The 27,982-nt window shown below is 41.5% G+C and overlaps 1 protein-coding gene across 1 annotated transcript in view; it reads left to right on the top strand.

The window, feature by feature from the left end:
* The first annotated feature begins 3,616 nt into the window (after positions 1-3,616).
* STAB2 (stabilin 2) overlaps positions 3,617-27,982 on the top strand; it is a 218,552-nt gene continuing 194,186 nt past the window's right edge. Inside the window, exons 1-3 of the mRNA XM_082254467.1 lie at positions 3,617-3,775; positions 13,036-13,169; positions 21,867-21,982. Of these exons, the coding sequence (XP_082110593.1) occupies positions 3,677-3,775; positions 13,036-13,169; positions 21,867-21,982 (349 nt within the window). The 5' untranslated portion in view covers positions 3,617-3,676. The remainder of the gene's footprint in view (positions 3,776-13,035; positions 13,170-21,866; positions 21,983-27,982) is intronic.

Raw genomic sequence — 27,982 nt, 5'->3', positions numbered from 1 at the left:
CGTGAAAACTGGGAGGGTAGGTACATCTTCAGGGTCAACAGTTGTTCACCCTCCTTCATTGGCTTTTCATTAATAATCCATACTTCTCCAGAGGGCTCAACAGTGATACATCGCATCCCAGGTCACCCCCATCTCAGTTTCATACCCTCCTATCTAATCTTGTAGCCCAGTTGTCTTTCCTTTTAATCAATTTCAAATGCTGCTTTTTCTAATACATTTGATAACTTGATTGGTTGTTGGAGGGAGCCTCCCCTCACTCTCATCTTCTTCAGAAGGCTGGTAATTGGTCTTCTTTCTCTCATAAGGGTCTTTAACATCATCTCCCCATGGTACTGTTAATTCCACAATACATGCCCGCTTGTTTGCTGTAGACCACAAAACTATATCTGGTCAGAGTGTTGTAGCCACAATGTCTGAGGGAAACACACGTTTTTTTTTTTCCAAGTCAACATCCATTTTTCAGTCCTGAGCAACTTGCATGGTACCTGTATCCTTTGATAATATTTAGTGCTTTGAAGGTTTACCAGAGTAGAGGAAATCAACTTTTTCAAACATATTTTGGGGAAAAAAGACATGGTAATTGTTTGTGATACACAGTGGTTTTAAGTGCATGCTCAGCTAAAACTTTTTTGCTTAGTTTTTGTTAGAGTTGAAGCGTTTGTTACCCCAACATTTCATATTCCTGATCAGGGCAGCCATCAGAAATTTTTGGGCCCCACACAGCTTTAGGCCTGGGCCCCCCAGAGCCCGTCCAATGGCCGTCCCACTGAATCCGCCCACTGGTGATCCTACCGAGTCCTTCAGTTTATCCACTTTTTTTTAACTCTTACAACATATTATGAAAATAATCCAATTCAGCAAAGAGGCATCCCCATATGATCAGCAAAACAATGGCCCAATCCAGTAAAGATACATCCCAATCCAGAAAAGAGAAGACCCCGTATATTCTACAAAGAGACATCCCAACCCAGCAATGAGACATCCCAATTCAGAAATGAGACATCCCAATACAGCAAAGAGACAGACCCATATACTGTATTCAGCAAAGAGTTGAGCAAGGCTACATTGGCTCACTCTGTGGCTGCCCTGCTTTAGCAATTGCTAGTTACTACAGCAGCAACCACTCGGTCTCATTGGTTGGGGCCTGGGTGGCTGGGCCCCTTGGTACGTCCGGGCCCCCTACATGTGTATGGCCTGTCCCCCCCTGATGGCAGCCCTGTTCCTGATATGTGTGTGCTGTACCATGTACTTGTGTGAGAAAGTATCCTGTTTGCTTTGTATTGCTTCATTAGTGTGAAATCCCCTTGCTTTCCGATTAAAAACTGACCACACTAAGCAAGAGAACACATCGTGGTAAGTTCTCTAGCTATTCTGAGGCTGCTCTTCACCAATGATCAGACATGTCCTGACACACCTCCCCTGCACAACCTGTCATTGGAAAGCTCAGCCTGCTGCTGCTTCTATCCCCCCCCCCCCCAACTCTTATGCAGCTGAGAACAGAGGGAATGTGATCACTTATAAAAAAAGGATTTATAATGTTTTTTTTTATAGCTATACAAAAATGTTTTGCCTTTCATTTCTTTTTTAAAGCGGAGTTCCAGCCATTCACTCACCTGTCCAACGGTCCAGCGATGCGGCCGCCCGAAGCCTCGATCCTCTCCCTCGGCGCCGGCATCACTGCTGTGGGCACCCGGCTGTGACAGTTTGCGGCTTCACAGCCGGGTACCCACTGCGCATGCGCGAGTCGCGCTGCGCGCCGTGATTGGCCGGCAATCTTCTGGGACCTCTGACGTGTCCCAGAAGATTGCAGGGAGGGAGGGGGAGAGGAGAACTTCCGTTCAGGGCGCCGCGGCGCTCCGAGCAGAAGTGGGAGCGGGTACCTTTCAAAACTAGGTACCCGCTCCCCCCCCCCCCAAAAAAATGACATGCCAAATGTGGCATGTCAGGGGGTTAGGACTACCTAAAGCAGAAGTTCCACTTTTGGGTGGAACTCCGCTTTAAATGGAATGAGTTGTTTTATAAGGTGATTGTTTACAATCACTTTAAGTACAGCGCAGCCAACCACTGTCAAGTATTTACTGCTATCTGGGGCTCTGTTAGAGAGTTTTACTCTTACTTTCTATCCAGCTGACAGCATTCTATGAGAAAGGTAGTAAGAGGAACTTTTGAAAAGCAACACAAACAGAAATACAATGTTTTTCTGTAGTAGAGTAGGGGAGTGCTTGAGCCCCTGTCAGACTTTTATTTCTGGAAGTTGGAGAAAGGTGTGGGGAACTGGATAGCCTAGGCTTGGTTCACATATGTCCTAGCATGGTTTCATTGGGATTTTTCAAAGGAGTCCTGTGCGGTTTAGTTCACTGATTCGGGTGCGAATTTTAAAGTGTATGACACTTGAAATTGCACCTGAACCAGACTGAAAATCATACAAGACTCCTTTTAAAAATGAACTGAGGCCGGCCAGCACCTATGTGAACCGGCTCCAAAGAAAGCCCTTTCAGTTCACATGTCATGCTTACCGGATGCAGTTTAAAACATATCCAATTTGCATATATGTGAACCGAGCCTTAAAGCAGTAGGTCTTTTAGTGAGGTCTTTAGCAGAGTGGAGGCAATGGTTATCCTTAGGCATCTCTCCCAAGAGTGGTGGACAAAGGTCAGCTTTTTAATTGAGTGTGGACTGGGTGTCCAAGGAAGAAAGTGCCAAAAGCAGAACATACAAAGTCCAAATTTAATTTTATTGAGACTCTTGTATCATAAACGTCCAGTGTGTTCAAAGGGTCTTACTTTATCAGGAATTGGTACAGTTGAACAAAGCATGTACAATAGCAGACTAATAAAATTGGAAGGATCATTAGGGGTAATAAGGATTATCACTCCAAATGACAGTTAAGCAGACCATTATCTGGAGTGACCAAACCAATTACCCATCAGGAGCCCTCCAATTGTATCAGTCCAGTACATGCTCATTTGAACAGTACCAAGCCCTATTGAAGGGGTACCCTTTGAACCTTTGAAACAAGTTGGCTTTTTATAACACAAACTTCTAAATAAAATGAAATCGAAACTTTATACAGTCTCCATTTAAAATAATATTTTATATTGTCTGTGTCCCTATTGCAGATTTTTTACTTACTTCCTGTCTGAAAGAATTATTAGGAAGTTAGGGTAAATCTAACTGAGCCCCTGATAGCAGTACAAACCTTACATGAGTTCTAATCCTTCCTCACTCTATCCAAAACTATTAAAAAAAAACGTTTTTAGCTTTGCATGCACTTTAATGAACTTCCATTTAGAGTTTAGATCTACTTTATTCTTGAAAGTGCCCCCTAAAAATGTCTTATATTTATTCAGGTCAATCAACCATATCAAATGACAAACTAGATTCACTGTCAGCAGCTTCTCTGTCTCAGGACCACGCGGCTCATTTAGGATATCCTGGTATTGAGTTTGTATCCAAATGTCCCTCTTTAAAGTCAAACAGTGAAAAATTGCATGCTTTCCTGTGACTGGCAGATATCACATGTTCAGATGTTTAACCCTGTACAGGAAAGAGAGGTGGGCCTGGATCTTGGGAAAAATATTTAAAGGCACAACAAACTCATAGAGATGCAGTGCAGGCTCAAACTACAGGAACTGTCTTTTTAATCATTTTTTTTCTGCACTATGCCCAATTTACAATGATTAGGATAATGAAGAAAAACATGGCTATCCCTCTTATTGTTCTTTTGTCTGTGGTTTGTCTTCTCCCTATCTCGGCAGACTCCATAACAAAAGAGGTAAGAGATATTGTTTGTTCTGTTTACTATGCTTTTGTGGATGGTCATCCCCACCATACTTATTCGTTTTCTATAGGTACTCTACACTCTGTACTGCTGTGGTTCAAGCATTAGGTTGACGGTAGTTGATGCTGATCATGACTGCTGATCAGTATGCTTATGATTGATGTTACTACGGGCTCATATATATAAGCATCAGACTCAGAAGTCAAACGCAGTATGTTTCCAAATGTTTCTGAATTGCTCTGATTTTCCTTTTCAATTTCTCGTCACGTTGCTTCTGAATTGCTCTGAGTTGCTTAAGTTCCTAATACATTAACTTATAGCAAAGCAACTCAGATGCAAACATAAGTCGTATTGCAATTTATGTTTTCCTGATGTTTGCTTTATACCTTTGTTATCATTTCTTGTGTGTGGATTTGAAATACTATGGTTATTGGAAGTGACCTGATAGCATAGCAATATCTATTGATGGAATTATTTTCTAACACTATGCCTTTGTCTACAATAGTATCTTTATAGCAGGTATATTTTTACTGATAAAACCTACCGAAAAATGACAGTAAAGTAATGTTTGATAAGTATAGTACAATAAGAAATCAATGATTAGAAATCAGCCAGCTATGTCTTTTTTTGTTTCAACTACATTTTTGAAGATAGTATTTGATGTTGACTGTTAGTGTGGATGAGTGGTAATAGAACTGTGTTATAGGTTCTTTATACATACCAACACTGACTTAGTGCCTAGCTGACACTAGCCAGGTGCTCCCCAATAATTTGAAATTGATCTACTAAAATGTAAAGTGACCCATGTTAATTTTAAAAGTTTTTACAGACAAGAAAAACTTCTTTTTTTTATTATTATTATTCTGCACATTATCGAAAGTTTATATTCTTACTTCACACTTTAGTTCTTCCTTGTACAAGCCCATGCCATCTGTGACAAATTGGTCATTGCGTGTAAATGCTAAATAAGAGGAATCCCGTCTATGCCTATGCAACATACTTTTGTGAAACTTGGAGAAAAGTGCAGGTGCAACATAGTGCATTTTTGACCCTTATAGACTTCAATGGGAGCTCAAGAAAAATGCATTGAAAAACACAAGAAAATAGCATGAAAAATGCATCAAAAACTAATAAAAAAAATGCCAGAAAATGCAAATGCATAACAGAGAACCAAATCAGGCTCCTAGTATCCAAACAAATTATAAGGAGCTAAGCATCTCAATGACCTCAAGTGTTCTATGAAACGTCAAGAAATTGATTAACACTACAGTTTCATCTCTACTGGTTCTCCATCCACCTCCCATGAGAGGAAGTCATACATACGTGGTAGATCTTCACCTGTTTCCAGTGCCCACGTGAACATATAAAGAGAAATATGAGCTCCACCAATCCATATCTTCTTTTGTAAATTCTAGTTGCTTGGTTATTATGTTTATCTGCTAACTTTATTAATTTGAGCCACTGAGTTAGAGAAAAGTTGGAAGTATATATTGACATGCTTGTTTCAGGTCTGTGACTTAAAACAATGAAACAAAAGGGTCACCAGGCCAACCAGGCAACTATCATTTTTAGGAGAGGACAGCAATGGCATCCTTTTATGTTAGGTCTCCTTTAACATAGGCCTGTCATGGAAAAAACATGTAAGTGGGATTGTTGAGGTTTTCTTTTGAAAATGCTAGCTACTTGGCTGCAATGATAACTCTTGCCTCAGTACTTTGAGCCTGAAAAGGTATTCAGATCTGGACTTGTTTCTTCTGATCCACATGCACGTCCTAGGTAGGTTAACTTAAAAAATTAGTAATGCTATAGGTTTGGCACAACAGATCAGTTTCTGAAAATTCTAGTTACCCCATTGCCATGCTAAATGTCTTTATGCCATTGAGCCATACAAAGCATGCAGATCAAAACATGCCTCTTCCGATTAGCATACTTGTTTTGGCGACTCAAAAAGTATTGCCAAATGGTTAAATGAATGGCAAAGCAAATAGATTTTTTTTTCTTTTAGACAGGCACATACTGAATTTCTCACATGACAGATGTCTCTTAAACTAAAGCCTATTATAATAAATATTTTACTGCCTATAGAAAAAATCCTTTCCTTGTTAGCACTCTGAATCATATAATCTATGGCAACCATTGGCATTTACTAATGTTACTGTGAAGGAAAGTACAGAGGCTAAACTTTCTGTATTCTGATTTCAGTTTGCTGAAAGTTGGTGAGTGCATTATGCACATCACCCCTGCCCTTTACTCTGCCTTTTGTATGTAAGTAAGCATATATTTTGTATTATTTATGTGATCATCATTTCCTCAAAAAGTTGTAATACCTTGTGTAAGAATGTAGAGATGGCTGGAATAAATCAGTAATAGGACATATACTAGGAAGGTCATCAGAAGATGGGAATAGTGATGTTGTATTTCCTTTATGTAAAAACATCTTATGCAGGCTTTTAGAAAGATTTTCTATTCAAGCTGTTACAGCAGTTTGAGTTGACCTTGCTTCTGCATTTGAAAATGATAACCCTGGGGCAACATTGTCCTCATATTTAGTTTATTTTACTCATCATTATAGTGCTGGCCTTTTCTTTTTATTGCAGTGCTTCAGGCTTCATGTTCACCGGCATATTAAAATACTCCTATGTATGCTAGAACTTTCTGCACGGAGGGGACAGAAAGTAAAGAAATGCACATTTTGGTTTGTAAATACACATTAACAGGCACATGGTGTCTAGAAGTGTATGCAAGCTCAGTCCACTGGTCAGAATACTAATTTGTTCTAGCCCCCTGAATGAATTTATGTGTTTATGCTCCTATATGCATGTATTTAAGCCAGTGAGCTTCTCTTCAAACGCAGGTTTGGGGCCTTTTTTTATTTGCTCCTGAACACTGCTATAAATATGAATCTAAACTTCACAATGAGCATGAACACATTGTCTAAAAGGGAGTTGGTTTTAGGACAAAACAATGAAAAATGCTAAGGTGGAGTTTTTTTCTGCTCACGTGCATGAGGCCTAGAACAATAAAATGTTCACATCAGTTCCTGCCTCTAAAGGAGCTCGGCGTATTCAGTTCTGTTCTTTGGTATGTCTGTGTCCCTGTATTTAAAAATGAAATTATTCTATAAATGTTATTAAAACAGTAAATCACTACACATGTAGCACTAGCCATGGCAACCAATAACCCTTTAATTTCTTATTACTTACACTTGATTCATAGCTATGGTGAGGCATTGCCTTGCAGATTTTTTTACTGCATATTGTTCGGTATTTCTGGAGTGGTATTGTGCAGTGCATGAGTGTAAAATTTATTTTAATGCCAAAATAATTCAAATACGTATTGTACGTTACTATCCTAAGTTTGAAATCAAACTGAAGATTGTATGTAAAAATAAAAAAAGATGTAAATATAACATACCTAATATGAGTCATGGAGGTTATCACAATTTGTAGAGTGGGCTCCAAAGTAAGTTTTAGGGGTCCCCAAAACATCAGACCCAACATTCAATCTATTGAGTTATTTTACCATATGCATTACCAGCCTTATCTCTGGAATGCAATTGGTCAAGTTTGCTTTTTATTTAAACCCTGATGCCCTTGTTGGTGTTGTTTTAGTTGATGTTTTCATTGTCATGCTACAGCCAGCTGGACAACCACATTGGCATGTTATCCATCCAAGAGCATAAAACAATACAGTTTACTTACAGAAACAATATATACATGTGTAGCACCCTTCTAGGTAGGTGCTAGAGAGAGAGGGTATAGTTTTGGATCTTTTCTGCTTACCTGAGGATTGCCAGGTAAATCTATATTGTTCTCTGCCTACCAGAGAGCAGGATCTGCTAGTGAGGTCTGCTCATGGTGCTCAGGTGCAGCTCAGTTTGTCTGAAGTGTTTCACACTGGTCCAGTAGGGAGGCATATTGGACAGTGGGAGGAAACCTGACAAATGAATGCACAGGCATTTAGTACAGCCCTGGTGATTGGCAGAGGAAAGTGCCTCGGTGCATGCTGGGATACTGTATAAATGCCAGGAGCACATGTGCTCAGGGTCTTTCAGCTGGAGAGCAGAGTCCTGGAGGGAGGGGACAGCTGCCTCCTCCTCTGTAGTAGTTGCCATGCAGGCTCAGATGGTCGACCTGAGGGCATAAAGAGTTAGAGCAGAACTGAACCCAGAGGTCCTGCAGAGCTGACTGGAAGGATCTAATGAGTATCCTGAAGATAACGTAGTTCACCAAGTCTGTTGCTGGAGAGTGAGCAAGGAGACTTAACCTTTTCCATACACATGGCATTATGGTTAAAGCAGCGTGACTACTTCCACAAGTAACCTGGTGAGGATAAGTGAGAGTTGTCCTTATCAACTGTAAGTAGTTCAAGTTGGAGTATCCCACTATTTCCTTCTCCCATCCACAATATATGCCAAAAACCAAAACCCCAGGACTGTTTATTGAGTAACAAACCATTGGGGTAAGGATGAATGTGTGAACTGTACCCTAAGTGACTGTCTGCAGGTAATCAGAGGAGGCCCAACAAGTCATCACCCAGCAAGCCCTACGGGGACAGTGCTGCACAGGTTTTTATGGAAAAAAAATATAAGAATATTCCCGCAATTTAAGAATATGCGTTAATTTTACTGTATGTGTTATGTACATTTCTGTACACTTAAGGAAGTGCTATTAGTCTATAAGGTACACATCATCCTATGGCAGTGTTGCCTCCTGATATTTGACAACACTGAAGATCTCCAGAAGAATTCCAGGCATTGGATATTTTTTAAAAGATTCAACGTTCCAGCTGGAGTCAATGACTGTGTACTGTATATACTATACTTAGGCAATGCCCCTGGAAATCACTGAAGTAGACACAGCTACTACAGTGATCTCCACTTGCTTACGGGTGCTGAGTGGCTGGCCTGATGCATTGTGAATATAGAAGGTTGCCTATTCAACATGGGCGCTATTCACAGGATGTTTTACATTTTCTGAATGAGCGTAAATCATTCTTTGATTAGACAAAGTGGAGAGCATGATGTCACCAACCCACCTCTACACCTTGTTTAATCAGAGAATGCTTTGCATTCATTCAGAAAATGCAAAGCATTCTATGAATGATGCCCGTGCTGAGCAGTCGACTTCCTGTGCTCACAATGCATCAGACCGGCTACTCAGCACAGGAACCAAAAGCAAGTGGAGATCACTGGAGTAGTGATTTCTAACTTCCAGGGGCATCGGCCAGGTATGTCATATGCATAGTTACATTGCTCCAAGCTGGACCAATGTAAGTATGTAAAATCATACCATGCCAGGAATACTTCTTTAGGCAGCTGTAGAAAAAAAAATAAAAAATAAAAAGAATATGGATTTAAGATTAAAAAACATAGTAACTTCTTTCTTCATCAACCTTATTGTAATCAATTTTAGTCCACTAAATGCCCGTTCACAGCAAGGTGGCCCATTTTGGTAACAATAAGGAAACCCATTTATTGGAATCGACTGCCAAAGCAACACAATGAATCTAAAACAGGTATGCACCTACGTTTCTGATGCAGAGGTTTTCTGCAAGGAATGTATGTTGGAATTGTGTTGCCTTAATAGGTTGAGGTGCTGTTGAAAATGAATGACTGCAATGCACTAAAGTGTGTGTGGTGCATTAGTAGGTTTTTTGCCTTCCCCAGCCTATTGTCAACAGAGCTATCTGTAGCAGTACAGGGTTGATAAACCATCTATCTACCCACTGAAGTGAAGAGGGGAAATGGGGGAGCAGAAAAGGATAAGTGCATTTTTCCTATAAACTGTATACCAAGGCCCAATGAAACATTGGACACGTTTGCACAAGTGGTATTTAATAGTAATGAGTATCATCTTTCATCATTTCTGAAACAAATGAGCATGTTTAAAATACAAGAAGAAAAACACATCTATGTTCCACATATATGATAAAAAAAATAAATAAATAAACATTTGGTTTCCATTAACTACATTTTTTTTCCAAGAGGGGTATCCTAGTACTGTGATCTTTCCATCCAACCACAAACCTAAATATAACCCTGTTCTCCCTGATACTGTTATAATTTCAAAGAAATATTCAATTTCCTTTCTAGACATTTTCATAATTGGGATGCTCTCTAGCAAACTATTTCAGTGAATGTGCCCATAGAAAAAGGATTGTCCTGTCTAACTAAAAACAACCAGGTCATTAGACAAGCCTATATCTGATATTCAGATAGCCAGGCCAATGTTTCTTCAGCAATGTAGCGCTACCCTTGTAGGAGCCCCTGGTTAAGATGGGTCCTTTGTTCTTTGCCTTGACCTCCATAAGAACGTTAGCCCCTCTGACACACTAGATTGAGTGTACAAAGCATGCAATACCTCTTCTGGACCTCTCTCTGTAGAGGAAGTCCCCGAGCCCATGTGCTCTTCAGGTATAAATACAGTTACCCAGCATGCCTTGGGGCACATCCCCTTCCAATTGGCCACGGCTGTACAGACGTCCATGCTCTCATCTGCCAGGTTTCCAGCCACTGTCCAATATACTCCATAGCTATTAGATCAGTGTGAAACTTTCAAGAAAGCATGAGCAGAACCTGAGCACACTTAGCAGACCTCACTAAATAATTACAGCTCTCTGTTAGTCAGACAGCACTTACATTTGCCTAGTTGTTTCTCTGTTAAGCAGAGAAACCAAAAACTATATACATTCACTTTAGCACCTACCTAGGAGGGCGCTACATTAATATATTGTCACTTGATTTGGTAAGTGAAAGGATAAGCATGCAAATGGATTTAAAAAGGCAATAACACAATTTAACATACAGCATGATTAGTTGTAAGGACTAGGCTTAAAGAAATAAAAAAAATAACAAACATGCCTATAATTACCTGCTCTGTGCAATGGTTTTACACAGAGAAACACAATCCTCTTCTTTTAGGGTCCCCCGTCGGCGCTCCAGGTCCTTCCTCTTCCTCACATGCCCCCAGGGAAAGCCACTTTCCCGGGGGGGGGGGGGGGGCAGCCACGCGTGCTTGCTCCCGAGTCCCACTGCTGCCTTCATTGACACAGACAGCGGGAGTTGGCCCTACCTCTTGCTCCCATGTAGATTTGATTAATGTAGATTTGATTAACAGCCAATTGCTTCCGATGCTATTAATCTGTCCAATGAGTAGACGCTATGCTCTTGCACATCACTGGATCGGATTGGGCTCAGGTAAGAAAAAGTGGGGGTCTAGTGGGCAGCTGCAGCACAGAGGGTTTTTCACCTTAATGCATAGAATGCAGTTCTGGTGCAGAGCCGGCCAAGACCATCCGAGTGCTTGTTACAGTGTATTCGAGCATGCCGGCAGGTTTGGCAGAGGGTGGCCTGAGCATGTCATGTGATGTTATGGTACAAGGGAACCAAGTGTGCAGATCTGCGGGGCGGGAGCAACACAAGCTGGGAGCGGGACTGTCAGTGCTTTTTGGGCTGGAGTGGACTGAGGAGACCACCTGCCGTGGAAAGAGACTGCCACTGTGATGTGTCATGTCGGTGAGGTGTTATGATCATCTGTGCTGCTGCATACTGCTGTCAGTGTCACTGTGAGAGTCAATTTCATGTGTGTGTGTTCCTGCCTATTCTAATTTCTTGTGTCCTGTCCTTGAGCTACTTACTTACTATATCGAAAATAAATTAGGAAATATGTTTTTTTTCCTTAATATCTACCTTAAATCATATTGCTAATTGCATATTGTATGTGTTTGTAGCTTAAATACTGAAATATGCACTTAAAACTGTAGATTTGTAATTTTTGGAAATGCCAGTAAAAACTTGGCTGTGCCAGTGTAGCACCCTCAAGTGTGTGCTAGTGCAGGTTTTGTTAGAGTAGGTAAATTTAGTTAGCTCAGGGCTAAGCCTGAGTTGTTGAATCTGGGTCAGGGTTCAGGGAGTCAGGGATGAATGACTGATCCTGACAGCTCCTTTGGTGCCTCCCCCTGGTCTAGAAGGTTGTAGAATCTTCTAGAGCTAGTGGTTGGAGGTTAGGAGGAGCTGCCTTGAATATTTATGGAGCCTCAGCTAATCCCAAGAGGCTGGCTGGAAGAAGGCTAAGACCACTCCATAAATCGACATGTGCAATGTCAGCAGAGGGCAGCCGGGTGGAAGAAGGAAATACAGTGCTCAGGAGGCTGTCGGTGGCCCTCAGGGTGCCCCCTAGTCTGGGGGGGGCGGGGGGGGGGGTGACCCTAGGCCGGGACTCATGTGCTGAAAGGATCCTGCCACAACACATGGGAGGAGGCCCTTTCTGGAGGCGCGGGAGCAAGACAGAGGACAGTGTGAGTAGAGCAGCACTGCTGGGGACTAACAAGGGGGGAGACTGCCACATGTAGCCAGTCTCTCTGAAAACAGTGATGTGCTTAAGTCTTCATTCTTCCCTGTGAGATCTCCTGGAGAGCTAGTCAAAGGGGCCGCTGCAGCCAGAAGGGCAGGCAGGGCCTGAAGAGGTGGTGCTGGGATCAGTGACCACAGAGAGGAAGTGATGTGAAGGTACAAGCTGTGTCACTCCACTGTTCTACACTCTTAAGGGTTGTGAGTCCCTGCCTGTAATGGGCCATCGCTACATCTGACTGTAGCCTGTCAGGTCATCACAGAGTGACATAGTGGGAACAAGCAAGTGTGTGCTGGAGGAAGAAGTTGAAGCTGTATATAGGAGGAATGTCCCAGAAGTTTTGCTGAAGTTAAAGTGGGCATCCCATAATCTCCTATCCAAGTTATTAACCCTCTAATAAAAAAAGCCAAAAACAAAGTCACAGACTGTTCTCTGACTCTGGAGTGCCTGTGAAAATCTGGTGTGTCTGGCTGTGCAGGAGTGGGGATCCAGTTCATATGCGGCTCCTTAGGGGGTGCGCTTCACCAGTAAATTTTGGGTGTCATGTCAGAAAATATTATTCTGGTGGGTTGGCGACACTGTGTCCTAGTGAGAAGTAAATATCTCCTGACATGAATAATTATTTATAACTTTAACTCTGAACTTTTTATTCTAGAGTAAACACTATGAGGTCTTTTGATAAAGCAGTGAATGTGACATTCCTCAATCATCCTCTGATGGAGAATCAGTCACTGCCAATTAAAGCACATGAACCTGGAAGATTCACCTGCAGAGAATGTTTGCTGAATGTCTGATTTTCTGACACTTGCTTCTTTTCACTTTAGAAATATGTCCATGTGTAATTATAAATGCAGTGTGCAATGTATTCATGCCATGCATAATATTTTTTTTTTCTCATTCCAGGTAAAAAACAGGTGTGATGAAAAGAAACTTCTTACAACAAAGACAGAGTGTATGTCATGTACACTAAATGCTGCTGTAAACTGTTCTGAAGGCCACAAGAAAGTCAGCCGTGGGAGTGGAGTAAGAGACTGTCGGTAAGTTCTATTATCCATGTGGATTATTATTGATTATTTCTCTGAATACAATGAACAGCAGAAATCTATGATATGTTTAATTCCATATCATTCCTTTGGCTATTTTGGTATTTAAAGATGAATTCCAGGCAAACGGCTAAATGTATTAAATAAATAGATGCAAACTGTTTACCTGCCAAATGACTTGTAGTTCTGTTCAGCTAGTCTTGTGATCCAGACATTCCTATCAGGCAGCACAGCCAGGTCCTAGATTTTTTTTTTTTTTTTACAGATTACTCTGCAGTTGAGCAATACAGCCTGGTTCAGGTGGGGCTGGAGTATTGGACACTGCAAAATGCAAAATGCAAAGTGCAGAAACCTTTGTCAGCTATTCAGTTTTCATAATTAATACTCAAAGAGACTTTGATAAAGCCTGATCTGAATGGTTGTCTTGGATTACTAGATTTTGCGTATTAATTAAAGCACACTTGTTTTAACCACTTAAGGACCGCCCGACGCAGTTATACTGCGCCAGGCTGGCCCTCCTGCGCAAACCGCCATAGGTATACGTCGGTCGCGCGCCTGCAGCTAGGGCAGCCCCCACTCCCGCCCCCACTCGGCAGCGGGGATTTCGATGCACGGGGCAGGCGGCTCCGATTGCCGCCTGACACCTGCGATTGTTCCCCGCTGAGAGAGAAGAATGGTCAGCTGTTGCAAAAAAATCGCAGATCGCCGCCATTACTAGTAAAAAAAAAAAACAATAAAAATTGCATCGATCTTTCCCGTAGTTAGTAGACGCAATAACTTTTTGTGCAAACCAATCAAAATACGCTTATTGCAATTTTTTTTTACCAAAAATATGTAGCAGAAAACAAATTGGCCTAATATGTTTTAAAATGTTGATTTTTTTAAAAATTTTGGGGGGAATGTTATATAGCAGAATGTGAAAAATATTGTGTTGTTCTTTTTCAGAATTGACGCTCTATTTTTGTTTATTGCGCAAAAAATAAAAATCGCAAAGGTGATCAAATACCCACAATAGAAAGCTCTATTTGTGGGGAAAAAAAGACATCAATTCTATTTAGATACAGCGTCGCACGACCACGCAATTGTCTGTTAAAATAACACAATGCCGAACTGCAAAATATGGCCTGGTCATTAAGGGGCAAATCCTTCCGATCCAGAAGTGGTTAAAATAAATATTGACACTATGATTGCTGGACACCTTATGAAAATGCTAGTTGCCTGGTCATATCTGGCTTTAGAGCCTATGAGTCACAGATCCAAAACTAAATTCAATTCTGAAAAAAAAAAAAATTCTTTGATTAACTGACTTAACCACTTCAGCTCCAGAAGGTTTTACCCCCTTAATGACCAGGCCATTTTTAGCAATTCGGCACTGCGTTGCTTTAACGAAAAATTGCACAATCGTGCAATGCTGTACCCAAATATGGACCCAAATACAATTTATGTCCTTTTTTTCCCACGAATAGAGCTGTATTTTGGTGGTATTTGATCACCTCTGCGGTCTTTAGATTTTGCGCTATAAACAAAAAAAGAGCGACAATTTTGAAAAAAAAACACCATATTTTTTACTTTCTGCTATAAAACATTCCCAATAAAAAAAATTAAAAATCAAATGTTTTTATCAGTTTAGGCCAATTTGTATTCTGCTACATATTTTTGATGAAAAAAAACCCCCAAAAAGCGTATTTTAATTGGTTTGCACAAAAGTTATAGCATTTACAAACCACGGGATAGGTTTTTGGACTTTATTTCTTTTTTTGTTTTTTTTAGTAATGGCGGCAATCTGCGATTTTTAGCGGGACATTGCGGCAGACAGAATAGACCCCTAACTGACATTTTTGACACTTTTTGGGGACCAGTGACATTAATACAGTAATCAGTGCTAAATAATATGCACCGTTACTGTATAATCGTCGCTTCTCCTGCGGCCCGCCTCCCGCTGTGTCTAAACACAGATCTACGTGATTTTACGGAGCTGAGTCGCCCTGCGGCAGTATATTTGCGTGGGGCGGTCGGCAAGCAGTTAAAGCACAGAGATGAGAAGTGATGTTAAAGAATCACTTTGACCGGGAGGCAACTCACAGTTTTACTTAACCCTAATATTTTGCGTTAGGTGCAATAGGAAATGCTGCACTGAATTTTCTGGCTATAATGAGTTACAGAGAAAAAGTTGCTCTCAACGGCGACCCTGATAGTGGTGCCACATCCCATATAAGTATAGCAAAGAGGTTGGTTCCTCTAATGGTGGGACTTTACATGCACTCCTAATGAATTTAACAAATAATGTTATACAAAAGTAATTTTATTGAAAAAATATATTAGATTAAAAAAGAAGCAAACAGTAATAACATTACATATGATGCAGATGACATAGGTATTGTAGTAGAGGAAACCCAACGCGTTTCGAAGTAAAAGACTTCTTCTTCAGGGGTAATTCTGACTGCGTGCGCAGTATGTTGTTCTCATCTGAACATCCCTTCCAGTTGCAGAATCTGATAGGTAGCGGTATTCTATAGGAAAACCACCGCCTTACCTGATTACCAAGATCTCTTAGCAAAAGCGCTTAAACTTACTTATAAAAGATCACTCCCAGGGTCCACTGCCATTTTCTAAACATGTCCAATCAATCAAAAATTCACAAGATTGGCAAGCTTTTTATAAAAATCACAAGGTACATAAAGCATCTAACTTCTCGCCATTGTTACTGGCAGGCGTAATTACGTCACAGGCCGCCCTCACATTTTTAGAAGGAAGCCAGCAACGACAAACCAGATATTTCAATGACAGGTGTCTTTTAAGACACGTACTGTTTATGTTTTAAAGTGGTTCTAAAGGCTCAAAGGTTTTTTTTGTTTAACCTTCATGCATTCTATGCATGAAGATAAGAAACCTTCTGTGTGTGAGCTCCATTTCAATCCAGCAATGTGCACGAGAGCCTTGTTCCCCTGGGGACTCTCACTCCTTATTGGCTGTCAATTACAGCTAGTGAGCCAATGATGAGAGAGAGGGGGTGAGGGCGAGCAGTGGCTCTGTGTGTGAATGGACATGCAGAGCAGTGGCTCGGGAGCAAGCCTGCTCGGGTGCCCCCACAGCAAGCTACTTGCTTTGGGGGTACTCAGCAGGAGAGAGGGGCTAGGAGAGCCAGCGGAGGACCAGAGAAGAGGAGGAATGTAGAACCTTTGCACGGAGCAGGTAAGAATGACATGTTTGTTATTAAAAAAAAAACAAGACTTTAATATCACTTTAACTGCAGCAATCTAAAACAGATTTAGATTGCTGCAACCTTTAGTTTGCTCTTTACTTAAAGTGGATGTAAACCCTCACATATACTCAGTGAAGTAAACAGCCTCAGATGATACACAGAGATAAAACAAATCTCCCTACATACGTTTTATTTGTGTATCTGCTGTCTCCAGCTTTCTAGACCGTTTATAAAGTGAACATTGTGTTAGAATTTTTTCTTCCTGTTCCAGCAGTGGGTGTGGAGTATGGGCATACACTGTGTAACAGCTGATTGGAGGAAAGGTACACACCACCCTCTCCACATACGCAGAGGAAGGAAGAAACTTGCAGAGCTGAACTGTGATTAGACCAGCTATCTGCTAATCATCCTCTATGCACCCACCCTGACACAAATTTCCAACTTCTTTTATCTCGTGTGTCGTCTTGTCAGAGGAACAGAGCAGAAAAAAGACATGGGATTTAGGGCTGGAGAGAGATAAGTAAACACTACAGATATACAGTATGTGTCCGTGTCAAATTTCATGAATGGGGTTTACATCCACTTCAACATGCTAATGAAAAGTTTAAAATAAACCTTTCCCTTTTTACTACTTACCTTGTTTGATGCTGCACATTTTCACTGGCAAGTTGTGTATTTGCAGAGCACTTGAAGGACAAGTTCTAGTTGACACTTTTCCAATTTGTAGCAAATTTGCATGGCAAATCTCTAGTAAGAGCAAAGTTGCAGTGGTGAGTCTAAAGCAAGAGCTCTACAAATCTACAGCATGAGAATTCAGCCACAGTGACCCCTGTGGTGGGATGACTATTCCACAACATAACTGAACCAGATTTTGCAGCAGACTTGCAAAATGTTTGCATAGAAAGTTGATCTGGAGTCATGCAATGTGGACTTTCTGCAATTGTGCATCAGACTTGTGAAGCCTGGCAGGTCTAGCAATAGCTTAGCAAGTCATTTTCAAACGTACAGCCCAATTGCTTGCTATCTGGGGTGCTAATAGAATATTCCACATCTGACAGTTTCGGTTTTGTTGGACTGGATGCCCTTGTCCCCAACATGCACTGTGGTTCCACCTGGAAGCCACTATGTCACTATCATTTCCATGCAGTTCTAAAGCGACACACTCATGAAAACATAGTATGGATAGGTTTCAACTGTTTTTGCCAAGAAGTTTATAGAAGTTTTACACCATTCCAAACTATTCAACCCATTTGTTAAAGTGTTACCAAACCCACAACAGTAAAATCAGTGTATATTGCAACTCCCTCCTCATTGGATTACCCTTACATAGATTATCCCCCCTTCAATCCATAATGAATGCAGCTGCAAAACTTATCCACCTTACCATCCGTTCAGTGTCCTCCAACCCTCTCTGCCAATCCCTTCATTGGCTTCCACTCACCCAACGAATAAAATTCAAAGTGCTAACAACAGTTTACAAAGCCATCCACAACTCTGCCCCCAGCTACATCACTAACCTGATCTCAAAATATCAACCTAGCCGCTCTCTTCCGTCCTCCCAAGACCTCCTGCTCTCTAGCTCCCTTGTCACCTCTTCCCATGCTCGCCTCCAGGATTTCTCCAGAGCTTCTCCCATTCTTTGGAACTCTCTACCCCAATCTGTCCGACTGTCCCCTAATCTATCCATCTTTAGACGATCCCTGAAAACCCTTCTCTTTAAAGAAGCCTACCCGGCTACTAACTAATAACGCTGTTTCTCTTGCTCCATCAGCGCATCCCCCACAGCTATTGCCTTTTGTATCAATTCACCCTCCCTTTTAGATTGTAAGCTCTAACGAGCAGGGCCCTCTGATTCCTTTTGTTCCAAATTGTAGTGTAACTGTAATGTCTGCCCTCATTTTGTTAAGCGCTGCGCAAACTGTTGGCGCTATATAAATCCTGTATAATAATAATAATAATAAGTAAAGCATGCGTGTTATACTCACTGTGGAACCTAAGGGGTTAATCCTCTGCATTGTGCAAAAAGGCTATTTGATCCTTTCTTTTCTGATCCTCCCCTCTTTCCACTGTCCCCTGATAATTTCCTGATAACACAGAGCCTATGGAGTCAGGCTGCACATGCTCAGTTTGGTGTGTATTGCTATAGAGGTTTTTTTTTTCTTGGGAGAGGGAAAGTGCATGTGATCAGAACAGGGCCAATCAGCACTGTCCAGACAGAGAGTCAGGGGTCTTGCAATCTCATAGGACAGTCAAAAAATCGCTCCCACAAGCTTTAACCAGTGCTTGGCTGGACACTGAGGGAAGTCACAAGACTGCTCTAACTGATGATGATAAAAGGTATTAAGCAGTTTATATTTACTAAAATTATTGCATTTCCATGTTCTGTGTACTGGGGGGGAGACCAGATATAGTGAATGCAGGGTCCTGGGTTTAGCAACACTTTAATGGAAGTTGAAGAAAGTACGCTTGTCAAAAAGGCCGATTTGTCTTTCTTGTTTTGCCAAATTTCATTGGTTATATTCTCAACCTTAATTACACTTCACATTGCAGCTTTCTATGTGAAACTGGAAACAGGTTCAATTTAGCAATAAAAGGGGCTGAAAATTGAATTCTTTTGATTATCCTTATAAATGGACCTTTTCAGGATGAAGTTTAATCTGTTTATGTTTTGCATTTACTTGGTTCTTCCTTCCCGTCATCAACATGCTAATGAAATGTTTAAAATAAACCTTTGCCTTTTTATGACTTACCTTGTTTGAGATACAGTGAAGTCATCATTGGGTCTCTGTGCTTCCTCTTTCAGTGCATGCAGATCATCGCAGATAGCAGCTTTGACATCCTTCTGTTTTAAAGCTGGCTCCCCCTCTGCGCATGCATGAGATCATGCTGTACTGTCAGATTGGTCCTGCAGCCTCCAGGGAGAAAAAAGTGCCAAGTTTACGTAATTCTTGCTAGCTCTTGGGGGGGGGGGGGGTATTAAGTGAAGGTCCGCTTTAAGAGCCATCAGCCTTGATGCAAGCAGTGGGCTAGCTCTTGGGAAGGAGATTAGGTGAAGGTCTGCTTTAAGAGCCCTCAGCCCCGATGCAAGCAGTGGGCTAGCTCTTGGGAAGGAGATTAGGTGAAGGTCTGCTTTAAGAGCCCTCAGCCCCGATGCAAGCAGTGAGCTAGCTCTTGGGGGGGGGGGGGGAGATTAAGTGAAGGTCTGCTCTAAGGGCACTCAGCCCTAATGCAAGCAGTGGGCCAGCTCTTGTGGGGCGGAATAGGTGAAGGTCTGCTTTAAGAGCCCTCAGCCTAGGGTGACCACGTGTCCCGGATCGCCCGGGACAGTCCCGCATTTGGAGAGTCTGTCCCGGGTCCCGGTCACCCTCATTCCGGGACAATGCAGTGTCCCGGAATGATCTGAGCCCGTGAGCCGCCGACCACTGCTGTGCTGTGACAGATAGTCACTTCCTTATACTATGCGATCGCCGAATCAGATCGGCATCGCATAGTACTGTCCAGTGTGTGTGGCTACTCCCCTGCCTTGCTGCACGCAGTGCGCGGCCGAGTCACGTGACGACGGTGACGTCAGCCGGAGCCGGGATCTCTACTGTGCGGCGCCTCAGCCTGCTGTAACTGACTGTCTGTAATCCAACGGCCATTATTATCAGCATTTAAGGAGGACAAAATGTAAGTTTAACTTTTTAATGGATGTCTGCATATTCTTTCCTTTGTGTTCAGGGCAGCAAATATTTATTGCTTAGAAACTTAGAAAGTTGGACTTGTAAAACGTGTAGTAAGTTAGTTACTACATGGAATTAGAGGCAGGAAATGGAAATGTAAGATAAAAAAAAAAGATAAATGGAGAGAGGCTCAGGCAACATATAAGCAATGTATATGTAGATGTTAGGGCAAGTCTGGAATATTGTTTTTGGCATTAGGAAAAAATAAATAAAGGTGCTTTGAACTGGACTTCTCCAGTGAAAATTTGTTTATCTAATGATTAAAATAAAATGTAGAAATTAATAACACTTTCACAAACTGCCCAGATTTTCTGATGATAAGAGGCATTTGGGTTCAGTCAGTGCACCTCCAGGGCCAGATTTTAGGCTTGAATGAATCATAATAGAGTTCTCTACATAAAAATACCACAGATTGGACATTTGCCACACTGCCGCCCCACTAGTATTTGTCAGATAATAATTCATTGATAACTGTGATTTTCCACTCCCTGTAGCATGTAAGCTCATTGAGAAAGGCCCTCTGTTTCTGTGCGTCCATTTGTCTGGTTACAATTACAATGTACAGTTAAAGTGTGCAGAAATACTGAAAAATGCACAGACAGATATGTTTTTGCCAGTCTCACGTATAAGTTTGACGAAATGCACTTGGGAAAGTAAGTGTCCCTGAATGGCAGTTAGGAAATGTGGTCACCCTACCTCAGCCCTGATGCAAGCAGTGAGCTAGCTCTTGGGGGGGGGGGGATTAAGTGAAGGTTCTGCTCTAAGAGCCCTTAGTCCTGATGCAAGCAGTGAGATAGCCCTTGGGGGGGGGGGGGGTTAAGTGAAGGTCTGCTCTAAGAGCACTCAGCCCTGATGCAAGCAGTGGGCCAGCTCTTTGGGGGGCGGAAAAGGTGAAGGTCTGCTTTAGGAGCCCTCAGCCCTGATGCAAGCAGTGGGCCAGCTCTTTGGGGGGCGGAATAGGTGAAGGTCTGCTTTAGGAGCCCTCAGCCCTGATGCAAGCAGTGGGCCAGCTCTTTGGGGGGCGGAATAGGTGAAGGTCTGCTTTAGGAGCCCTCAGCCCTGATGCAAGCAGTGGGCTAGCTCTTGGGGGGAGGGGGGGGGGGAATTATGAAATTCTAAAATGACTAGGTGGATGGATGGGAGACTGCACACAGACTGCCCCAGGTAAAACCCTGAGCCTCCGTGACTTGAGAAAACTAGAACCAAATGAATAAAGGAGTGGGCCAGGGAGAATATGGCCCAGGTAAAATGGCTAGATAAGGCTGGGCATCTCTCAGCTAGGAAACGAGATCTCTATCTGAACCAATGCAACTTCTAATGCACACTTTAAGAAGCTCACAGTATGCAGGGAAATCAGAGTAAGCTATTTTAGTAAAGTCTGTACAACAATGAAAGACTGCTTTTAAAATAAAGTGTGTTTTTCTGTATACCATAAAATGTTTTATATGGACAGACATGCGAAGTGTTATTATTTTATAAAAACAAGCAGCTGAACATACTACTGAATGAGGGTAGGGGCTTTTTCACACTGGCGGGAGAGGGTGGTGGTAAAAACAGACAGGTGAGCTGCCCTTTTATACCACCCTTGAGCCGCCCACTTGAATTCTAACTGTACTGCCTTAGTCAGACTGTAGAAGCACAACCTGTCAAGCTCACAGATTGACATCAATGGGGTTGCAACCGATTTAGATGTTTAAAATTGCTAATTTGTGACTGCTTTTTCTCTATGTTTTCTCTTAACTATGCAACCATGGTTACTTATTTTAGGTTTTTTCTGGAAATACGTTCATACAGTCTCTCACTTCCTGGATGCCGACATCAGTGTACAAAATTAGAAACCCAGCCAAAGTGTTGTCCTGGGTACTGGGGGCCTGACTGTTTGGGTAAGTGTTCAACAGCTATTCCGACTACTTAAATAGAGATTTATTGTGTGTAATGTATGATTAGAGCTGAAAGCGGAAAAATTTGTGTTTCCCACAGTAACCAGTCAGATTATACCTTCCATGAGTCCACCATGACCCCATGAAATAGAGAAACCGATTCTATGTTGGTATAACGCAAATTTGTTAACAGTATAATTACACACTGATTGGAGACTTGTAAAGATCTGAAGGATTGTAGAGAAGTCATGTCCCCTTCATATATCAATTTAAGCAGAACTTTAACCATAACAGTTTGATAACAATTAATATTCTTTAACAAAAGAACATACATTCCACATTAATAATTATGCCGCCAAAATTATAGTGTGCTGTAAAATTGCCTCCAGCATTGCTCCTGTTTCTTCTTGCTGGAAGCCATAATTTTGTTGATGCCCAGAGTGGTCATTTCCTTATTGGAAACTCCCCCCCTCTCCTTGGTCTAAAAAAAACGATGTGACTTTCTGTAATTAAAATGTGTGCATTTCCAGCCTTGATTGTAAGATCTAGCTCAGCTAGAGAGGAAGGCTCACAGAAGTTTTACAGTACAGAGGTTCACAGGCTGCCTCTACTGAGGGCAAAAGGGAAATTATCAGGGAGGTAAGGTAAGATAAGATAAGATCCTTGTAAGTTTAACTCTTTTGTGTCTCCCTAGCAGCAGAGTTTGCCCTTAAACCTCTCCTGCTTTTCTTTTCTAATCTGTGTTACCTTGGCAGGCTGTGTCATTCCCCATGCTGCCTCCCCCCCTCACAAGCACTAAATCTTTAGACTGTCAGCAGATCGACCTCTAGTGACTCAGTGGTTTTTGCCAAGAATACAGGATAACTGAGGCTGTGCAGAGCAGGGTGAGACAATAATAGGCAATTGTTTTTAATGTTTTAGCTATACCTGCAAAAGGAGCCAGCATGAAGTAATCAGGAGTTATCAGGACTTTTTCTGATTAAATTTCCACTTTAAAAAATAACTATTATAAGATTAATATAACATTATAAAAGTATATTTTAAAATGTAGAAATGATTGTAAATTGTAAAATGTCGATTTTAAAATGTTATTTTATATTCTAAAACTGTTAGATTATTTTAGGATTACAATATTATAAATTTTGAAGAAAAACCTTTAGCAGCTTCAGATACATACAATAAAATAATACATTAAGGGACAGTAGTTAAACCCAAAATGTTGTTTTTTGGTAAGCATTGATGGGATTATCTGCCCCAAACTAGGCAATAAATGTATTTTGTGCATTCTAAACTATTCTTACTGATGCAGTAGATAATATCACCTGCTTGTATCCACCCGAAAGTGTAACATCAGTATTGGGTGACTTATCACTTCATTCAGAAGCTCCATTCTTTAACCACTTCCGGACCACCCGCCTACTTTTTACTGTGGCAGGGTGGCACAGACAGGCACAGCAACGTAGGTCTACGTCCCCCTCCTGAAGGCCACTCGGGGAAGCCGATGCGGGTGTCAGGCGGCTCCGATTGCCACCTGACAGCCCTGATCTCTCCCAGCTGAGAAGGACGATCAGCTGTTTTTTTGTTTATAGCACAAAAAATAAAAAAAATCGCACAGGTAATCAAATACCACCAAAAGAAAGCTCTATTTGTGGGAAAAAATAGGATGTAAATTTAGTTTGGGTACAGTGTCGCACAACTGCGCAATTGTCCATTAAAATAACGCAGTGCCGAATCGCAAAATAGGGCCTGGTTACATAGTTACATAGTTACATAGTTAGTAAGGCTGAAAAAAGACATCAGTCCATCCAGTTCAACCTATGATGCGTGTGTGTGTTTGCTTTTAACCGTACATTGTATACCCCTGTATGTTGTGGTCTTTAAGGTGACCATCTAATAGTTTTTTGAAATTATCGATGCTCCCTGCTGATACGACTGCTTGTGGAAGAGAATTCCACATCCTTACTGCTCTTACAGTGAAGAACCCCTTACGCACTTTAAGGTTAAACCGCCTTTCCTCTAGTTTTAGTGAGTGGCCACGTGTCTTATTGTATCTCCTTTCTCTGAATAGTTTGTTCCTTATGCTCGGGTCACCAGTACAGTATTTGTACATTGATATCATATCCCCCCTCAATCGTCTCTTCTCCAGAGAGAATAGGTTCAGTGCTTGTAGTCTTTCCTCATAGCTGATGTCCTCCATTCCCCTAATTATTTTTGTTGCCCTTCTCTGGACTTTCTCCAATTCCAGCACATCCTTCCTGAGGACCGGTGCCCAGAACTGGACAGATTACTCCAGATGTGGCTGGACCAGAGTCTTGTAGAGTGGGAGAATAATCTCTTTATTTCTGGAGTGAATCCCCTTTTTTATACATCCCAGTAATCTGTTGGCTTTGCTTGCGGCGGTCATTAAGGGGGAAAATCTTCCGGTCCAGGAGTGGTTAAAAAAGAAGCAGGTCTTGACTCTTGAGTCCACTAAATCTTGCATAAATCTTGCATAGTAGCACAAAGATGTGAGCACTTGTCATAACCAGTAGTGAAAGATTTGCGCCATTGCTATGTGCATCATGCCATCAATAGGTATCAACTGCAGTAACAAGTTTTTGAAAATCATCTTCAATTGTCAGGGGGCGCAGTTTGGCATCTTTGCTCTGGGCACTGGATGGCTTTGTCCTGGCACTGTCTGTGTCTGCTGTAGATGTGAACAACTCATGTCCAAATTATATTTTCTTTGATCATTGCCATGCAGCAGTGTTTGCAATCACCTACATGATGTACATCACCTAGCTGGGCAGCATGTCTGTGGGTACTTTGTTGCTTTTCAATTAGTAGACAGAATAATTAATATCTGCATGAGTGAAATCTGTTATCTTATTACTGATAAGGAGAGGGAAGAGGGTGCACATTCTCCACCTTACACTCATACTGCACACAGCACAATTAGAAATAAGGATTATTTCCTCCATCTCACTGGCTATTGACATCTGCCTTAATCTTAGCATTGGATGCCTTCTAAACTTCCTCTTACAGAGAAAACCGAATTTGATGTATATGAGTCTCCTTATTTCGCAGTCATTTGTATTACTTTTTATAAGTAAGTAAGCCATATTTAAAAGCTATTTCCTCCTTTTGCAAAAATAAATAAACAATAATAACACATAAATAAATGCAGTCGTATTGCAAAAAGCAAAAAAATGTGCATTTACCTGTATTTATTTATTTTTTTAATTGGAGCTTGCAAAGCATTGCAAGCATGATTACTTAAAGAGGAAGTAAACCCTCCTCTGCAACTTTTACCTATAGGTCAGCCTATGATAAGGCTTACCTATAGGTACTGTAAATATCTCCTAAACATGTACCGTTTAGGAGATATTTACCTTACATGCAGCCAGTGACGTCACTGGCGCATGCGCTCTGAAGGAACAGCAGCTGGTGCCGTTTCTTCAGAGCCCCGTGCCATGACCATCGGCTCCCACGCGCGTGCGTGGGAGTGACGTCACCGCGGCTCCGGCCAATCAGATGGCCGGATGCCGAGATCCCAGAAGACGGGTGACTGAACATGTCGCCCATCATACAGGTAAGCGGGCAGTACGGTGGGGGCTCGTTCTAAGGTAAGTATTTCATAATGAGCTAGTATGCGATGCAAACTAGCTCATTATGTGTTTCTCTTTCAGGTTGAAAAAAATATATATATATTTTTGTATGGGTTTACAACCACTTTAATAGCAGGTATAGTGTATTTGTATTGTATTTTTGAGCGACAACTGTACTGATTAAACTAAAATCGTACGATTTGGAATCGTACGAGAAATTTTTTTTTTGCTTGCCCGATCGGATAATATCGGATGAACTGTCGTGATCGGCTCTCGAAAGCTATGTACTAACGATCAGATTTTTCGTACGATCGTGTGTATGGCCATTCACACAAATGCATTTTTCTTTTGAGCGTTTCCACAGTGCATTTTGCATTTTTATATTGCGATTTTACTGTGATTTTACCGCGATTCACATTTTGCATTTTTTATCCTGGTTTTTTTTTTTTAGGCAAATTTGATATTGGGCAGATTTAAAAACGCAACTTGCGGCAAAATCGCGGTAACAACGCACTACATGCCTTGAAGTCTATTGGACCAAAAAAGCAAAAAAAAAGGCAGCGTGTTGCATTTAAAAAAGTCCCCGACCCTTTCCAAAAAACGCAGAGGCACAAAAATGCATTGTTGTGAACGTGTTCCATAGGAACCCATGCCCTGTGTTTCTGCAAAAAGAATTAAAAAACGCATTGGTGTGAATGGAGCCTAATTCTGGGTTAGTGATTAAATATATTAAAGCCAGGGGATCAGTATGACAGCTAGGCATATAACAGTCACAGAAAAAGGATTCAGCAATGGCAGCCTCCATGTCTTTCTCGGGAAAAGTTTCCCATTAAAAATAATTGGTTATAGTAGAAAAATTTTTAGTCGCTTTGCAAAGCTGTGGAGATCCGGCAGGGCCCCCGTCTTCCTTCACTTACACATCCTGCTTATAAAAGTGAAGGACAGTCTGTGAGAATAAAGCTGGTGACATTGTTACTGCTGTCATCTGGGTGAAGAAAAATAGCCTGTGTGCTTATCATAAGGGGACTGCAGGCTAGCTTTGAAAACACCACTGGCAATCAGTTCCTTCCTGTGCCTGAAAAATTAGCTGATTAGCAAAATTCTCAGGTTGTGGAGGTGATGACAAAGTATATTCATCTGTACCGTATACATTTCCTTAGGAGATAGCACTTTTTAACAGTCAGGAACTTGATGAAAGGCGCTCTCTTTCATAGAGCGTCATAAAAATCCACTTTAAATTCCAAACAGTGGAAATTTCTTTGCGGGTAACAATTGTGGATACTGCATGTTAGACCGAGTCACAGAACCATGCTGACACGGCTTATTTCTGCAATGAAAATGACAGGAAAAAAATATAAAGTTTAATATCATTCATGGTTGCTGTACTTTGAGAAGAAATATATACTTATCCCAGGACCTACCCTGAATACATTGCTTTATCCCACTGCTTCTGATAAAGTATCTGTCAACGTCTTGGCTATTCCCCTTATAAACAGAGACTACTGTATCTTATTTTTGAGTCATATATATTTTAATCTTTTAACTTTATGCATTTTTTTATTGTTTTATGTGCCTTGCTTATGCATGTTTATTGTACAGCTGTGGCCAAAAGTTTTGAGAATGACACAAATATTAATTTTCACAATGTCTGCTGCCTCAGTTTTTATGATGGCAATTAGCATATACTCCAGAATGTTATGAAGAGTGATCAGATGAATTGCAATTAATTGCGAAATCCCTCTTTGCCATGAAAAAAATTAATCCCATAAAAAAAAAAAAACATTTCCACTGCATTTGTGAAGAAGGCTTCAGGGCGCCCAGAAAAGTCCAGTAAGCACCAGGACCGTCTCCTACAGTTGATTCAGCTGTGGGATCGGGACACCACCAGTGCAGAGCTTGCTCAGGAATGGCAGCAGGCGGGTGTACGTGCATCTACATGCAAAGTGAGGAGAAGACTTTTGGATGATGGCCTGGTTTCAAGAAGGGCAGCAAAGAAGCCACGTCTCTCTAGGAAGAACATCAGGGACAGACTGATATTCTGCAAAAGGTACAGAGATAGGACTGCTGAGGACTGGGGTAAAGTCTTTTTCTTTGATGCATGCAGGCATCGGGAAAAAACCCTGTCTGAAGAATAAAAGGTGAGCATTACCATCAGTCCTGTGTCATGCCAACAGTAAAGCATCCTGAGACCATTCATGTGTGGGGTTGCTTCTCAGCCAAGGGAGAGGGCTCACTAACAATTTTGCCTAAGAACACAGCCATGAATAAAGAATGGTACAAAAACATCCTCTGGGAGGAACTTCTCCCAACCATCCAAAAACAGTCTGGTGATTAGGGATGATCGAACTTTTGAAAAGTTTGGTTCGACCAGAACACCCGAACTTCCCGAAAGTTCGGCCCGGATTTCAGAACCCCA

Source organism: Pelophylax lessonae (assembly GCF_965119305.1).
Source record: "Pelophylax lessonae genome assembly, chromosome: 4".
Taxonomy (NCBI): domain Eukaryota; kingdom Metazoa; phylum Chordata; class Amphibia; order Anura; family Ranidae; genus Pelophylax; species Pelophylax lessonae.
The sequence above is the reverse complement of the archived record's forward strand: the minus strand, read 5'-3'. Positions and strand labels throughout refer to the sequence as shown.